We start from the raw sequence: 17,774 nt of genomic DNA, 5'->3' as shown, positions 1-17,774 counted from the left end.
AGTGAGGATCTGGAACAGCACGCTTTGGACCCTCTTGTTGGAGGGGATAGACAAGCAGGTCTTCTGTTCGATTTAGCTGGGGGTCAGGCTGGATTTCTTTTCGTTAATAGAGAATCCTAGGCTAAAGAGAAGATCTACCGTCTTCTGGGTATTTGTCTGGCATGTTCCATGAATCCCCTGTTATGAGCCAGTCGTTGAGGTAGGGATAGACTGGGATGGACTGCCTGCGCATGAGAGCCGCCACTACCGCCAGTACCTTTGTGAACACCACTGGGGCTGAAAGGGGAGAACCTTGAACTAATAGTGGGTGTCCTCCATCATGAACCTGAGGTACTTTCTGTGCGCTGGCAACATTGAAATATGAAGGTATGCATCTTTCATGTCCTGAAGGGTTGTCATCCAGAATTTTGAGGTTTGACATACTTGCTTGCAGGGTGCAGGTCTAAAGCAGGGCGTGTGGCGAAATCCTTTATGGGTACAAGGAAGTACACTGAATAAATACCCTTGTTTACCTGGAGAAGGTGGGCGACTTCGATAGTGCCCTTTTCCAGCAGGACCTGAACTTCTTCCAGCAGGATGCGCAGGTGTTCTGGTGACAGGCGTCTGCTTCTTGGTGGGTGGTAGCGAGGTGATTGGAGAAACTCAATACAGTACCCGTGGGCAACGGTCTTCAGTACCCACTGATCTGAACTGACCCCTCCTAGGTGTGGATAAATGAAGACAGGCGACCCCCGAATGGGGAAGCGTGGGAGGGGTCCCGTACCAGAGAGTCATTTGGAGGTGGAGGCCGGGGAGCCTCTGGGAGCAGAGTTTCTACCTCTGCCCTTGCCCCTGGGGGAGCCTCTTTGCTGATATTGGAAGTTGCTGGAGGAGCCCTGACTGGAGGACCAGGGTGTACCCCTGAGCCATACTGACCATGTGGCGAGTGGAAGGAGGATTGGCCGCGAAAGGACCAGCGGGCGTTAGGGCCGCTGCGCTGGTGAAAGGGTTTAGCCGTAATCTGGCTACGTGGATTTACAGTCTCATGCTCCTTTTTTGCCATTTCCAGGGCATCGTCAACCGCCTTCCCGAAAAGATTCCTCCACAGGCTTGTTCATAAGGGGGCTTATTGGAACCCAGAGTTCTTCAACCAGGCATGCCCCTTGAGTAGGGTTCCCTGGGCAAGGGTGTGTTCAAGCGGTTTCTGCCAAGTCCAGAGTGTTCTTCAGGAACTTCTGGGTCACTTGGCTGCATTTAGCCACGACCACCAGCAGGCGTGATCGGGTATGCTCTGGAACTTCCTGAAGGCCAACCTGTACTAAGACCCACTGAACATCAATGTAGCTCGCAAGGAGCGTGATGTTGGCAATCCTCGTGGAGTAGGCTGCAGAGGCGGTGACGTGCTTACCAAGGGCGTAACGTTTTTTACAGTCCTTGTCTGGAGGTGATTCTGCTGAGGACAGTGGTACCCCTGCCCGCTTGCGAGTGGTTGTCTAGTGTGGCATGACCCCTAATGTAGAGGGGATCAGAGGGGGCTGGGTGAAACAATTTCTCCACACAGGGATCAACTACCCGTGTAAGGGAAGGGGACAGTAAGGAAGGAGCCAGGCATCTTTTAATCGAATTTAATAAGGGAATGGCTTGGCTAACCGGAGTCTTTTCCTTGAGGATGTCCTCCACGAAGTCAGAGTCGGGCGCGGCTTCGTGCCTAGCAATTTTAAAATGGTCGGCTGCTCTTGTTAAGAGGGAGTTGCTCATCAACTGGCGACACATCTCTCAGTGAAGAGGTACTAGGGGGATCCAGACAGATGAAATCTAGGTCAGTGTTATGCGGCGGTGTGTGCCACAAGCCCTGGTCCTCCACCTGATCCGAGTCTGGGTCTTCATAGACCGGGTCTTGGTCATCAAGTTTAAAACCTTCGTAAGAAACATCCTGGGCCGGATCCTCTGGGTCGTCCCCAAATATATTGTGGTGCTCCTGTGGTTCCCCCAAGAAGGCAAACTGAGCACCGGGGGAGGGACGTTTCCGAGCTTTAGAGGGGATGGGGCATAAGCCTACTTCCCTGTGACTCGTCACTGAAAAGCTGATGAAGTCAGCCATCTTATCCATACCAATTCAAACCTCTCCTAGGGCCATTTTGAGGAAGCTGAAGGGCCAGGGGTTGGAAAGGGCTAGGCCTAGAAGGGGGTGAACCCTTATGTAAGGCCTTAAAAAAGGAGAAGTCGGAGTATGGGGATATTGATCATTTAGTAGGAGCAGAGCACAGGTATCTCGGGACATCTTGCCTGGCTCAAATCCAGATGCATTAAGGGAGGGAGACCAAGTAATCGACTGGGGAGAAGAAGTCTGTGCTTGTCAGACAGTTTGATCATGCATGGCTCCCCCAAACGCCCAAGCTCGCAAGTCCCATTCCGGCATCGTCATCCCCTATTATTAATATGGACCCTTGCCTACATCAAGAGACTGAGCATTCCCATCATTCAAAAATTATCACGCAGCAAACAAAGGAGGCTAACGACGCCACTTTACCAGCTTTGAACTTTGTTCTCAATTCCTTTGCGTCTGTTTTTGAACTTCTCAAAAGAGTTCAAATGCATTCAGGAATACTGATCGAATTGACTAAGGAGGTGAGATCTTGCAACTTTGACCTTGGTTGGCATTCAAACCGCCTTAAATTCAATGGCAACAGCGTCCTTACAAGAACGTAGGGCCAAAGTAAAGCAACAGGCTGAAGGGATAAACGAGTTACAAAGACAATGTGGGGGGTCCCATCAGCAAATAGAGAAACTAATTATTGGAGCCCCCCCCAGTAACAGAGGATCACCAGAAGGTTGTGAGGGGGCATTTCATTACACAGATATAGACACAAATTCCAGTCCTTGAAGAATTCAGGCATCTAGCGTAGATGGTTGAAGTGGTGGATTTGAATAAGGATGAAGTAGAGCCGAAGAATGTGGCTGAGACAGTTGAAACCAGCAAAGTACACACGGGTGAGCCACAAAAGGAAAAGAACCAGAGGACAAGAAGGAGAACTAAGAGGAAAAGTAATAAGAAGTTGGAAAGTAGAAGTGAAGAATCTCCTCAAACAACAGGAGAGTTCAATCTTGAATTAAAAACAAAGAATCAAAAAGCACGTAAAAACAAGAGAAAGTAAAAACAAATTGTATTCACGCAATCTCAATTCCAAAGAGGAAATGCTCTTTCAAGCAAAAACTCAGCAAAATCCCTGAAAGAGGTACAGCAACAAATCACCAACATGGGTTCCAAGATAGCCGCCGGACCCTAGGGACGTACACCCTGTGTCGAAGGAGTAGAACAGTGAATAAAGCGGTCAAAATAATAATAAAAGAAGCCATTCCAGTCATCCCGTGCCAGCCTGTCGGAGGAGCATTCACAGAATCCTGAAAAGAACGCTGGTGTCCCTGGAAGCGGACTTAACCATCATACGCACAAGCCGCGTGGCGTGAGCGACCCCAGAGAGGCCCGGTGAGGCGAGTGAACGGGGCTGCGACAGTGAACAGCGTCCCCGCAGTGACCGATCCGAACCGATTGGAGGAAGGTAGCAGTGTCGGATGCCCAGCAGGACGGGGGCACGTCTGCCGACGAGGGTGTGGAGCACTCGGGCCGAGACTCTATCACTGAGGGAGGTACCCCGCATCGGTGAGAGCAATCCGGCATTCCAACTGAAGCGAGACAGCCGAGGCCAGACCCGCAACCAGTAAGAAGAAGGCAGAAGATAAGCCCGGCACGCTCAACTCCTGACGGGGCTCACAGCGGCTCTCTGGCCTGCCTGGGGCTCCCACCACCCAGGACCTAGCTCCGAGGAATGAGAACCCAAGGACCGCTGAAGAAGCAGACAACAAGACGAGTCAAATAAGTAAGCAGGCAACCGGGAGCGGGGTGGCCCCATACACGGCACGGAGGGGATAAAAGAAAGTCCCGGTTACCACCCCCAGCAGAGGAGTTCCCATCCATACAATCCGGATAACGGCCTGAATCCCTCAGGTGTGAAGGATCGGAAACGCTTGGGACTGTGGGGATAACTGGCTGTCTCCCCATGCGGGACCCTAGCAGAGCCCATTACCCACAATCGGCCCACAAGAGCGGGGAGACGCGGAAACATTCGGTTGGTGAGCCTAACGACACCCAGGAGGCAGCACTGGACCCTGTGAGGAACACGCTCACAAACACCCCTCAACCAGGAGCAGGGTGCACTGTGGAAGTGCAGTCCAAAACTCCTAAATGTCCGGGGGAGAGCTGCGGTGGCCTCCAGAGGGCCGGACCTTCAATAGCTGAGAGAGAGAGAGGAGGGAAAGACAACAACAAATCCCCATACCACCAGCCCATACCACCAGAGAGAGAGCAAGCAGCCCGGAGGTGTACCAAAACAAGAAACGCTCACCCAAGAACCAAGACACCAGCAAAAAGTCAAGCACGTCAGCTCGAGAGTTGCTGGAGTACAAAACAACCACTTGCTCCCGCGTACCCTCTGTCCCTGGAAGGATAGCCACGGCCAGCCTCTCCCCAGCCCCGAACAAAATGGCCCTGGACAAAGAAGAGCTTCTCAACAGTCTGAAGGGCATGGAAACTAAATTAACAAACACACTTCAAAGTCAAATAGAGTCAATGAAGGAAGAACTGAAATCCTCTTTAAAAGAGGTCAGAAAAGAAATAAATGAACTGGGGATAGAGTGGAAGTAGTTGAAAATGGGCTCTTATGCATGGCGGAAGAAACAAAGCCTAACATCTTACTGGATCAAGTTGCTAGGCCCACGAACAATCTAGAAATCCAAGCCGAGGATCTAGAAAATAGGTCTCGAAGATCCATTATCAGGATGGCGGCCCTAGGTACCGAAAGAGAGGACAGACCACAAAAGATATACTAGGAGGCAGGAGCAAATGGTGGGACCCATATCCCAATGGCTGAAATGACCCTAATTTCATTAAATACACAGGGGCTAAATTCTCCCAGTAAGCGCTTAGCAATCCTTGGCAGACTTGAAAAGATGCAAGCAGCAGTGACGATCCTGCAGGAAACCCATCTACTGAAGGGGGATGAAAGAAGGATGCATAGTAGGTCCTTCCCCCAACAATAGATCGAAATCGAAGGGGGTAGCAATCTTGCTTAACAAGGGATTAGGATTCCAAAAGCAACATTTCATCCGTGACGAAGGCACGATCAAAGGGAGGACTTACACAATCCTGGCAGTATATGCACCCAATGACAAGCAAGATCTATTCATCACAGTACTTCTGCAGAAGGTAGGGAGCTGGTGCGAAGGCCAGACAATCATAGGTGGGGACTTCAACTGCGTAATGGACCCCAACATCGATAAAACCCTCCTGCCCACAGTGGTGGACCAAAGGAATAGACAGGCCCTGGAGAAGTTCTTTAGGGATCTGGAAGTGATCGAGACCTGGCGTTTCTTCCAAGAAAATACAGAGAATACACGCACTACTCTGCAATACACAAGGGCTACTCTAGGATTGACATGATCCTGGTTTCGGCAACTTTAATTCCCCCGGGTGACAAAAGTAGAGATTGGGGTACAAAACCTATCCGATCATTCCCTAGTAATCATCTGCATAGAGATAGAGAAGGAGATGGGTAAACCGCCCCCTTCCTGGAGGCTGAACAAACTGATCCTGTAAGATTTAGCACTCAGGGCACAAATGGAGGCAACCATAAATACCTACTTCCGAGAGAATGATAACAGAGAGGTTGATTGGAAAACAGTTTGGGATGTGGGGAAGGCTGTAATTAGGGGAGAATTCATAGCCCAAGCAGCAGCATTCTATAGGGAGCGAGCACTGATAACCCAGAAAATGGAACTGGCACTGAAAGAAGCAGAGAATAACCATAAATCCCCACAAACACAGAAATCGTGGCGAGAGCTAAAGAAGTCCCACACCCAATTAGAAATTCACACGGCGGACAGAGTGGCACAGCCGCTGCTAAACACCAAACAGTCGTACTATGTAAATGGGGGGGGAACGCGAACAGGTTCCTTGCAGCTAAATTAAACAAACAAAAACCCGTAACTACATAGTTAGCCCTAAAAATAAAAGAGGGGAAACAATTAGGATGGAAGAAGGAAAGTTGGAAACAATGGTCCGGTTCCATGAGGAACTACTACGCAAAGAAAATGTAAACGGGGCAGATCAAAGGTCCTACCTACTAGCAACCCAGTTACCCCAAATTTCAGAACGAGCTAGGGAAGTACTGGAGGGACAGTTTACGGCTCAGGAAATCCATGAGGCCATATCTTCATTACCAGGAAACAAAGACCCGGGCCGGACGGCCTGGGGAACGGCTATTACAAAACATTCCAGGTACAATTATTAGGGCTCCTTACCCGACTCTTCAATGATATTAGAGAGACAGGGTCGGTCTCCTCGGATATGGCAAGATCTCTGACAATCATGACCCTAAAACCAGGAAAGGACCCCACAGAATGCTCAAGCTATCGCCCAATAGCGCTCCTGAACACGGACGCAAACTATATGCCAAAATAATAGCAAACAGATTATTGAGGGTCCTCACATACATTATCCATGAGGACCAAGCGGGGTTCATCAGGGGAAGACACACCCAAGATAACATCAGAAGGGCCATAGATATAATCGAATGGGGGGAGAACGAACCAGAAATTTGCAATTGCAGCACTAGATGCTAAACGAGCCTTTGACAGCCTAGATTGAGAGTACTTAAAATTAGTCCTGGAGGGGTTTGGGTGCAGTGCACAGTTCAGCAAAATGATTTTGGCAAACTTCCAGAGTCCGTTCACAGTCTTCCTGGTGAATGGACATAAATCGAAGCAGGTAGACATCCGGGGGGGTACACGCCAGGGCTGCTCTCCATCCCCATTGATCTTTGCAACGGCTATAGAGCCCTTGGTACTCCAGTTCAGGGGGATCCCGAAATAAAGGGGGTACAAGTCGGGGACACGCCACAAAAAATAGAACTATGGGCGGATGACGTGATGCTCTACGTGGGGAACACTGAAAACACACTGCCGAGGACCATAGCGTAGCTAAAAGAAAATTGCCAATGCATGCAGATTTGCAATAAAGTACTCCAAATCCAAGGCACTAAATATAACAGAGGAATCAGCAGTGATCGAAAACATGAGGGAGAGGTTCCCCCTACTATGGGAAAAAGACACTTTACAATACCTGGGGATAAACTTGGTGAGGAAATATGAGAACCTGTATAGAGTGAACGTCCCGCCGCTCTGGAAACAGCTGCAAGCAGACTTACAGAGATGGGACAATCAGGAATTGTCATGGTTTGCAAGGATCACAGCAATAAAAATGACTTCTCCCCGGTCGGCTATATGTGGTGAGCTCCGTACCTACTGAAATTCCAACTCATTTAATTAAGGAACTCCAAAATGCAACATACAAATTCATATGGGGGAAAAAGAGACCCAAGATACATAGAAGCATTTTGACTCGTCCTCTGCTTCTGGGTGGCCTGGGAGTTCCGGATATTGGAAGGTACATTATGGCAGCACACTTGGCCCCAATGCTCAAGTGGGCTAAACAAGGGAAAACAAAAGGCTGGTGTGGGGTCGAAAAAGCATCCACACTGATTCCATTAATAGCACTTCAAGCACTAAACCCCAGAGCCCGAGAGGTAGGGGGGAAACTGTTGGGAGCCACTAAGTTATCCCTGCGTAGCTGGGACAGATCCATGCAAATGAAGGAAATCAAACAGGGACTGGGCACATTTTCCACAATAGCATACAATCTAGATTTCACCCCGGGTCTACAGCGAAAGTTTTGGGAGGGATGGAAGGGAGCAGAGGCCCTGACCTTGCGGGACATGTTCCAGGATGGAAATCCGATCCCCTTCATAGAGTGCAAAAGGAAATTTGACATTGGTGAAAAAGTAAGATTCAGATATACACAAATAAAAAATTGGATCTCCCACCCAGCAGTGAAAAAAGCAGGAACAAGAACTCCAATAGGCTTAGAACTAACAGGGCAGGAAGGAGGACAGTGAGGGGGGATATCAAGAATATACAGACTGCTAGATAGAGCACAGCCGGCAGACAATCTTCTGTATAAAGGGAGCTGGGAAAGAGACATTGGGGAGCCAATTACAGAAAGAGATTGGGACCAGATATGGACCAGGGCTCACAAATCCTCTAAAAACACAGCAATTAAATAGGCAGCGTATAAACTTTGCTACAGGTGGTACATTCCCCGCCACTGGTAACATAAAATAAACCCAGAATATTCCCCGGATCCTCGAGACAATGCAGAGGGAGGGGGGACCGTTCCACATATGGTGGACATGTCCTAAAGTAACGACCTACTGGAAAGATGTACTGGGGCCTATTGAAGACATAACAGGCAGGGACCTACCGCTTTCGCCTAAAATAATCCTGCTGGGAGCAGTGGCAGAGGTATGTCATGCAGCATTGGGACACACTGCCACCCTAATAACGCACATATTGTCGGCTGCACTAATGACACTGGTACAGCGATGGAAACCGAAAGAGGGGCCAACGATACCATGGTGGTGGGTAAAGGTTTGGGGGGTCATGGCAATGGAGAAAGTAACCGCCATAAAAGCAGGGAAATATCAGCAAATACTTGTCCATTTGGTACCTCTTTCAAGACTTTGTTGGGGAAAGAGAAGCCCAATTCTATAAACCACGGATCCTTAAAAACATTCAGATCACTTGACAGTCAAGATCACAAAGAAGGCGAGACGGTACCACAGAGATCTATAGGGCGGGATAAAAGACCCCGGGGCTTTAAAGAAAAGGGGATGGGGTGGAGGGAGAAAAAAGACCTAGAACAAAGAAGGGGTAAAACTCGGGGGTGTTAGTTGAATAGCGGTAAAACAATAAGAGATAATGTAGCTCAGTTCTTTGTGAGCTGTATACTGATGTACTTGTATGTAAAATGCCTTGACCACTGAAGAAAATAAAATTGTTCGAAAAAAAAAATCACCATTATAGATCTAGTGCCCCCCAGCTCGCTCTTCAATCAGTAAAGATAAGGCCCTTGAAGATAGCTTGCAATAAACTTCTTCTCACCATAAGTCAAGCATATGACTTCAAACAGATCAGTATTATGATCAAAAGAAATGGGAGCATATCTTCCAGCCGGGTAAAACACAGGAGCAGGCAAATGTTTCAAACACTGGGACCCTTCCGAAGCCCATGGCGGCTACTCAAACAGATAGCTCAGGACACAGCAAAATGGGCACCAATTTTCTACAGAGGAAAAAAGTTAGGTTTGTGAACAGCTGTGACCTCTCAGGCTTCTGTTGTGGATCAAGTTACGTCAAATGAAGGACAGGATAGAGATAAGAGGCTTTTATCCTGTGGAGCGTCAGCGGTGAATCAAACAGCACTGGTCATCACTGGCTATTCTCAGCCTGTCACTGCCACATCGGAGGACTGTGTGATTGACAAGGTGAAAGGTGCAACTGTTGTGGGATCACCAGTGGATGATGCAGAGTTACATCCATTTGCCATCCTGGGAGTATGGTTAAAATGCACGTCAAAAGGAGGTGCGCGTAATGCCCTCAATGGCCATTTTCAAGAAAGTCCCAGATTTGCATTTATTTTCTACCCACAACATTGAATATGTTTGGTTTCCATAAAAAGACTGTCAAAATAGTTGAACTGGAACCGAAAACCAAATTAAACCAAATTAGGGGTGAAAGCGGTACTAAAAGCCAGTACCGAGTTGGGCCTCCGGGGATACATGATTTCACCTACTAGCCTGGGAAAGGACAGTGAAGTAAGCCAAACAACAACTGGCATTGGTGATAGAAATAAACCATCTAACTCTTCAAGGGCCCTGAACAAGGACCAAGCACAGTCCATAAACTCTTGCGCAGGGTTAGGGGAATCCAAATTGTTGATGGATACTAAATCTCAAGCCTGGTCCCTGCTACCTGAAATTCTGACCCACATGTTTCACAAGCTTGGAGTGAGCTATGAGTCTCTTTAGTATCAGGTGACCTAAGGCTACAGAGTTTTTACACGCTGGGTACTATTTCGAACATAAATCGTTGAGATTTTCTGAAAACATTATCTAATTCGCCTGCAGGAAACACGGATGAGGGCTCATTACCATATGGCTTCTTGACTTTCCATCAGCCTGCTGCCTTGAAAGGAAAAGCAGGTCAGCCGAAAGCCTTTGTATAACCGGGCAATCAATACTGGTGTCTGAGGCTGAATTAATATTAGCAGATTTGGAGGGCCTTCTGGTCGTGAAGCTAACGTTGAGAGGCAATCTTCCCCAAATATCATTGAGTATCATAAATGTACATTGGAACCGCACCTGCTCTACTCCGGTGTCCTTTCTGAGGCATGTGTCTGATGTTTTATTGTTGTATGTCTGTCGATTCTGTGGGTTAAGTGGTAGCAGGGGATTTTAACTCTCAATGTATTGCCACAAGGGCCCCAAGAAATAATTGACTGGAAAGAGGGCCCTCCAAAAACGGGAGAAAGTGGCTTTCCTTTACGATTGAATGGAATTTGATGATGACAAATGGTAATGTGCAGGGAGATGCCTCCTGCCTTCACCTGGAGGAGAGGGAACGCAGGCTCGACTATAGATTACTTCTTTCTCTCGCAGGATCGGTTTGCCGGATGTAACCACTTTTCAGTCCAGGGTGGGGAACAAGCAACCACAGTCCGTTGGTGTGGCGCCTGTCTCAAAAGCCATTTAATGTGAGCATGGGATTGTGTTGTAACCTTGGCGTCAACAATAAAAATAATAGAATTGTTAAATTCAGTAGAGGGGGGATAGTCTAACCAGTGCCCTGCAAGAAGCAGTCAACAACATGTCAGACCATGATGTAACAAGAGCCTGTGGTCCAAATAACTTCTTGGAATTCTTGTGGCAGTTAGACACACCGCAACCTCTGACTGCTCTAAGGCAGAGAATTAACCAACACCATTTTGACAAGGAAGTACGGGGGAGGAAAAGAGAATTAAGGAAATCGATTCGACTGGTCAACAAAGTCATTTCAAACCGAGAACTCTCAAAGCATGGTCAACTACTTGAAGAGAGAGAATAGGAATTGGCCCCACTCACATAGGTATCTACGCTTCCACAGAGATAGTGAGATGATGTTGGAAGCTTTGAAGGACAAGTCCTCACGAAACATTTGGTCTGTAATAAATCAACAGCGGGAATCCCAAGTTAGTATGCAAGGCAATGCAGTGGCTGAATATATATGGTTCGACCACTTCATAACTTTATATGGTAAACCAGCAAAGCATCACCGTATCCCACCGTCTACAACGCTGTGGTTGATAACCTTCACTCAAGAAAGGCTCTCTGCCCTCAAAATGGGTTCTTCCTCCTCTAAGGCGGCCGGACCAAATGGCTTAACAAATCAAACTCTGAAGGGGAATATAGTCCTGCGGTCAGGGATCTTGTTAACGTCATATGAGGCAGTTATGTGGACCAGGGATATTCCCTCTACGTGGAAGTCAGCTATAGTAATTCTCATTTACAAGAAGGGTGACCGGGCAGATCCCGCCAACTATCGCCTGATCGCTATTCTTGACTTGGAGAGTAAGATCTTTACGGGGGCAGTCCTGCAGGATTGGCGGCCTGGGCAGCTGGAAAGAACATCTTGTCAAAATACCAAATATGCTTTCGAAGAGGCTTATCAACTGGTTTGAACAGTCTGATTAGGAGTTTGATCTGGGAAAAATCCTGGGTGAAGGGGGGACCCGTCCTACATGGCGCATAGATTGATCTATCGAAAGCTTTTGATATGATCAATAGGGGGTGTCTGTGGGCTAGGTTAGACACGTGGGGAATTCCAAGGGCGCCGTTAGCCGTCATATTAAGTTTACATGAGGGCACTAATATACGTGTGAGGTTGAATACGCAAGGCCATTTGTCAGCCCCGATTCCAGTGAAGCGAGGGGTGAAACAAGGGTGAATAATTGAACCCTTTTAAAAAATGTTTATCTGGCTGATCTGGAGAAGTCCCTGATGCCCCATGCATTGGGCAGTCCTAAAATCGGGACATGTCCAATAACGTGGTTGGTATACGCTGACGGTATAGTCCTGTTGGACTATACGCCAGTAGGCTTTACAGAGATTGTTGACAGCAATGGGTGAATATGCTTTGGAAAATTAATTGCAGATCCACCCCACTAAAACCAAAATACTGTCCTTCAGAAGACCAGGGAGGTTCAGCTAGAACTACAAGAGGTCTTTGATGGAACAGGCTGTTCCTGTAGGTAAGGAGGTGGTCTAATTAGGTTTTAAACTTTATTTATTTCCAACACTGGCCCAGACATTGGCAGATCTAAAGGACAGGGCACTACAGTTTTCCTGTCAAATGAGGAAACTGTTCAACACTTATTGCAAATTCTCTCGTAGTCCCCTCATAAGATTCTATAATGGGAAAACCTTGCCCACTCTGCTCTATGGAATTGACATGGAACCTTTGTCAATGAAGATGGATTGGAAACATATAGAAGGAGTACTTTGGAAAAAGGTATTTTCCCTCCTACAGAGCTTCCCGGTGTCCAATCTAAGATATGAATTAGGTCTTCATTCCGTGCAGATGCAGGTGGAACGGAGGATGGTCTCCATTTTTAGATGGATTATGGTTTCTCCAAGCAATTCGTTCCACAAAGATATTGGTGCTCTGTTGGATGGAGAAACCAGTCCTCTTCTGAGAGACTTAAAAGAATATGTGCATGCAATATTGGCAGCATGCGAATGCACAGTGGAGGATTTAATCTCCAATTGAATGGGTGTCAAGAAGGCCCTGGGTAGATAAAATTGGATTCGCACCATTGAAGCTATGAGAGAACTGGTCCCGGCCAAATTGGTATCAATCAATGACAAACCCTGTGGCTTCCGTCGAAGGTATGCAAGACACCAAACTCAAAGCAGAGACAACAATTCTTAAGATTTCATTTAAACTTGCTCATTACGGGAGAATAAGAGTCCTTTCGACCAAACAGTTGTTCTTCGTGTTTAGAAGTGGGTAAACAAACCCTAAAACACATAGTGATCAATTGAGGAGGCACCTGGAAGGGGAGGGTGTCCCTTTTGGGATGGTTCATGGCTACAGTTGAGAATTTGGGTGCCAGAATGTTTTAGGAACGTTTGATAGCTGGTCTAGAAGTCTTCCTTACTACGCAGGTCCTAAAAGTGTAGCAGGAGCATGGTTTTGTTTAAGAACAGTGGTTCCATCCAGGAATTAATATTTCAGGAATTGATATATATGCGATGGACTAAAATGTTAAATTGAAAATTAGTATTGTTGCGAAGTATTGTTGAATTAATTTGGAGGTATAGAGTGTTCATTTGAAGTATGAACTTAATATGAGTTTCTTTTTAATATGTGAATAGGTTTTATATGCTGTAATTGTTTGTACTGTTAAAAGTCGATACTTCGGCCAGATCATAATAAAAAAAATATAATAATAATTCAAAAGAAAGCGTGATCTTGATTTTCAGAGATATTTAAGACAATTTCATATTTAATCACTGGATGGGAGACACGGGTACGCATGTAAATACAGACCAGCTTCACAAAGCAAAATGATTATTCTCATATTGACAACAAAAAACTTAATTGTAAGCACTTTTTTTAAAATGTGCACCAACTGCTTTGAATGTGAGATAATATTCACTAACCTGACCAGGAGATATGTGATCAGGCACTCCTTCCAGCACAGAGATGTTACTGCTCTCAATATCCAACACACACAGTACAGGGACACTCTTACTGACAAGCCCTTCCCCCCAGTCCTCGTGGAGAACAAATTGGTCGCCCTGCACACACAAAAAACACCTTTGTAAGATGATACATTCTTTCTTTCCTTCATTCGTGGCACATATGTCACACACAGCACACACAAAGCACGTCCACATTAGCATTTTCTTTTACACACTGCTGTATCACCTTCAGGTGTGCATTTATGCAAAAGTCATTACTAGAGTTCTACACAAGCTAGCACATTGCTAGAAAAGTCTAATAGGCAGAAATTGTATTGGCTGCAAACATAATAAGCGTCCCCATAAGTGATTATCAATTACTCCTTTGCAAAAGGGTCAAGCCAGATACTTTCTTATAAGAACTATCCACCCATCTGATGGAATCTGGCTCGCCCCAAACAAGAAACTGGATTCTGACTCTCCTGTTGCACACAGCACACCATGCAACATAGGTCTGGCATTTGATAAGCATCTAAAATAGGGGCAGAGCCTGTAGGCTTGACTTAAACAGCTACACTACACCACCCCTCATATCTTACCACCATCACCGGAATGCTTTAACATTAACGTATCACACCTATCACACATTATGGCACCGGCAGAGACCTCCTAGCATCACTACCAGCCCAATAATCTATCACTATATACCTTGGAGTCAGACGGTACAGCAACTGACAGTAATAGTAAAACTACAAGCACACACCACCCCACACCTCCTCTGCAGCCACATCAAGTTGCAAGCTTTTCAAATCATAACCTTTATTGGCTTGTCCAGCTTCTCAGATTTTGACACCTCGTCCTCTTCTGCAGAAGTACTACTGAGGTCAGGAATCTTGGTTTTGAAAAACGATTCAGTTTTTTGGCGCTTCTTCTCTGCCACATAAAGCAGATGTGTCTCGGAGTGCGACCAATTCAAGCATCCAAACTGCTCTGGTATAAATAAGAAAAAAGGAAACATTTTGATTTGAAAATGTCCTATTAGAATTTATCATATGCATCCAATAAAAAATAAGAACTGCCTGGCATAGAGAGGATAAAGTGGCAGAATTCCTTATAGGCATATATTGTTCATAACACCCGACAGATTTTCAATTAATTGCAAACACACCAATCTGTCAATGCACCCGATATATCAACAGATTGTCCTAAGAAATAATCAGGCTTGGATAAAGAAATTCATCACTTTGGCACCTCACATTACAAGGCTGAGACACTGCAGCTGATTCTGGCCTGAGGATATCAGTAATTCATTAATACATATTTATAGTGGGTCAAATTAGCTTTAAATCTGGAAGAAAGGCTAATCATCTCACAATAGAGGTTCTCCAATTACCCAATATTTCGGTCTTTAGTTTGGCATGGGACTGTACACTGATAAAAAGAAATGCCATGGTGATCCTTAAATCGTTAACTAAAAGCACCTTCCCTACATACCTTTTGAAGCCTTTGTCCAACATTATGTTTAGCTTGTTCTGACTGATGGTCAGGAAGAACTGCTCTCCAAACACCAGATACAGTGTCAAAACCCTGATTCCTGATAATTAATCCCAGGACACATGCATTTGAGATGTATGAAGTCTCCACCCAGTGGCCTGCGCCTTCTCTATAGCAACATGTTGTATTTCAGGGTCCAAGGAGCCAAAAAGCGGCGGTAAGATTTGTGTTACAAGGTAGTAAAGTTTGAAATCTAGGACCATTAATTTACCATTTGCATAAAAGAAAGTGAGGATCGCCCAATTTACCCTGACGTCTCGACCAGCCTAAACTAGTTGCGTGTAAAACACTTAAGGGCAAAATAGTAAGCGATAACATGCCAATTATCGATGAAGGAGAATCATCTACCCGTCAACCGGTTACAACAGCTGGTGCTTCACCCACCATTAGTTCACCCTGATCATCAGATCCATCTCACTACTCACATTACCATACAGGATGTAATACTGTTCTTTTGCCAGCAGAAGCCAGCTTCTCACCTACCTCAAGCCTCCCACCAGTCAAGGTAAACCTTCCATAGAGAGTAATCTCTGAGTTATTGAAACACTCTTAAAATGGAATCTAAATTGTAGTTATGGTCTCTACTGTATAACAAAATACCAAACATTTGCAAATAGATTGACACATGCCCAGTGCTCCAGATAAGATTTTGAGGTGGGAGTAGTTTACTCCCTATTTTTTTTAAAGTTGGGAGTAAAATGTTTTTTTTGGGAGTAAAAATGTATGTCCATTTCCCAATGGGTGTATTTTATAAGAAAGTAAAAAATGTTTTAACTGGGAAACGGAACTGTTTTTGTAATAATTATTTCTTTGCACCTAGTTATTCATACACAATAAAAGATACCCGTTTACTTCTTCCGGTCAGGAAGTAATAATAGCAATGTTTTACTGTGGTACTACATGCACGGCTGGTCCAAACCGATTCATGGAGCTGTTTGACTGGAAGCAGGGGCACATGGTCATATGTGTTTTGTTTCCCATTTTTTGTTGGGAGTATTTTTACTCCCTGTTTTGTGTGCATTTGCCTATTCTTTGTGAGTAAAAGTGACCAATACACACCTTATCTGTAGGGAAGCACGTGCCTAATGAATACATGCAGCTATAGGTTTTACCACCAAGCAAAAAGGGTACAAATCGGGCACACTATCTTGTGCCTCCCTGCATATTAAATTGCATTGTGACCATCCCATTAGCACACAACATGACGGTCACGAGGGCACAGAGAAGATGGATCAACTAAAGCTTAGGAAAATACTGGCCTAGTCCCATCGTGGCCAGAACCTTTAGCCGGCCCCTGCAAGCCAAGGCCCTCTAGCAAATGCCCCTGTCTGTGCCTATAAGTGGGAACCCCACTTCCCTACCTGCATGTCCCTCTTTGTGCAGGCTGGAGCCCAACACACTGTTGTGCAGCAGGAGAAGTACAACCCGCATTTCTGCATACACGGTAAGCGGCAGGGGTGGAGCACGCTCTTGCTGCAAGCATCCAGTCTTACCCTCCTCGCTCTGCCTTCTGAGCTCACTGCGCTAGTAAATCTACGGCCTCACGCCAGCCGCCGACATCGAGCAGCCCGGAGTAGTCTACACGACATTTGGCTTCCTGATCCTACTTACTACTCCGTTGGAACTCCAAAATGGTCACAATGAGATTGGCGCGCCAAACTGCAAATTGTTTCTTCCGCGTTGTGTTGGTTGCCTAGCAACAGGCAACCAATCTCCTTATTGAGCCTATCAGAACGCCGGCAGGCATTTTGCCGGCCCCTGCAAGCAAAGGCCCCGCAGCAAAGGCCCCGCAGCAAAGGCCCCGCAGCAAAGGCCCCGCAGAAAAGGCCCCTGTCTCTGCCACCGGAGCCGTGGAGCCTGGCATGTTGCCCTTTGCGTGAAACTACTGCCCTAGTGCCTCTTTGCCTCATTTAACCGATGAGTGATCGTCAAAACCCTGATCCCTACTGCAGGTGTTATCAGCGAGCCACTAGAGGTTGTAACCTTCCTACTATTTTTGCCTTCCCTCCAGCTAGTGTCAACCAAACTTAATACCACCCTAGGGACGATATGGTGTAACCCCTGCCCACTCACTCCTCTCCAATGGATCCAGCTATACCCCACTCGGCCACCTCCTAACCTATCATGCCCTGCAAACATCAGGAACTTTAGATTAGGTTCTAGACTTAAGAACGCCCATCTACCAACTGCAGAACAAAAACCAGAACCAAGACTATGCCCACTAGTAGAAAAAGGCTCAAACTAGACAACTACAAAGACATCAGTGACCTGACCCTATCGACAAACACCTCCCCATCTACATGTATCACTGACGTTAATACCCCACTGATCAAGGGAGCACTCAAACGCAAGATCCTTGCCAGTACATGCATTACATATTGCCGACCTCATAGCGCTGAAGGATCTTGATCTCTTAGCAATATCTGAGACCTGGCTTCACGTCGCAGCAGGCCCAGTACTCTCCCTACCAATACCGGATAACTACACTATCCTCAACTGGACAGAGTTACCTCCAGAGGTGGCGGAGTTGCCTTTATTGCTAAAACCCAGTTCGGCCTAAGGGCATTAC

At 46.3% G+C, this 17,774-nt stretch overlaps 1 protein-coding gene across 2 annotated transcripts in view; it reads right to left on the bottom strand.

The window, feature by feature from the left end:
- The window catches only part of LOC138566630 (acylamino-acid-releasing enzyme-like), a 1,701,869-nt gene that overhangs the window by 1,164,104 nt on the left and 519,991 nt on the right, over window positions 1-17,774 (bottom strand). For both annotated transcript variants that reach the window (XM_069644170.1, XM_069644171.1), the window contains exons 7-8: window positions 14,469-14,641; window positions 13,631-13,768 (exon numbers count right to left, since the gene is read on the bottom strand). In XM_069644170.1, the coding sequence (XP_069500271.1) occupies window positions 13,631-13,768; window positions 14,469-14,641 (311 nt within the window). The remainder of the gene's footprint in view (window positions 1-13,630; window positions 13,769-14,468; window positions 14,642-17,774) is intronic.

The sequence above is a fragment of the Ambystoma mexicanum genome, chromosome 2p, assembly GCF_040938575.1.
Source record: "Ambystoma mexicanum isolate Mex_15411 chromosome 2p, UKY_AmexF1_1, whole genome shotgun sequence".
NCBI lineage: Eukaryota > Metazoa > Chordata > Amphibia > Caudata > Ambystomatidae > Ambystoma > Ambystoma mexicanum.
The sequence above is the reverse complement of the archived record's forward strand: the minus strand, read 5'-3'. Positions and strand labels throughout refer to the sequence as shown.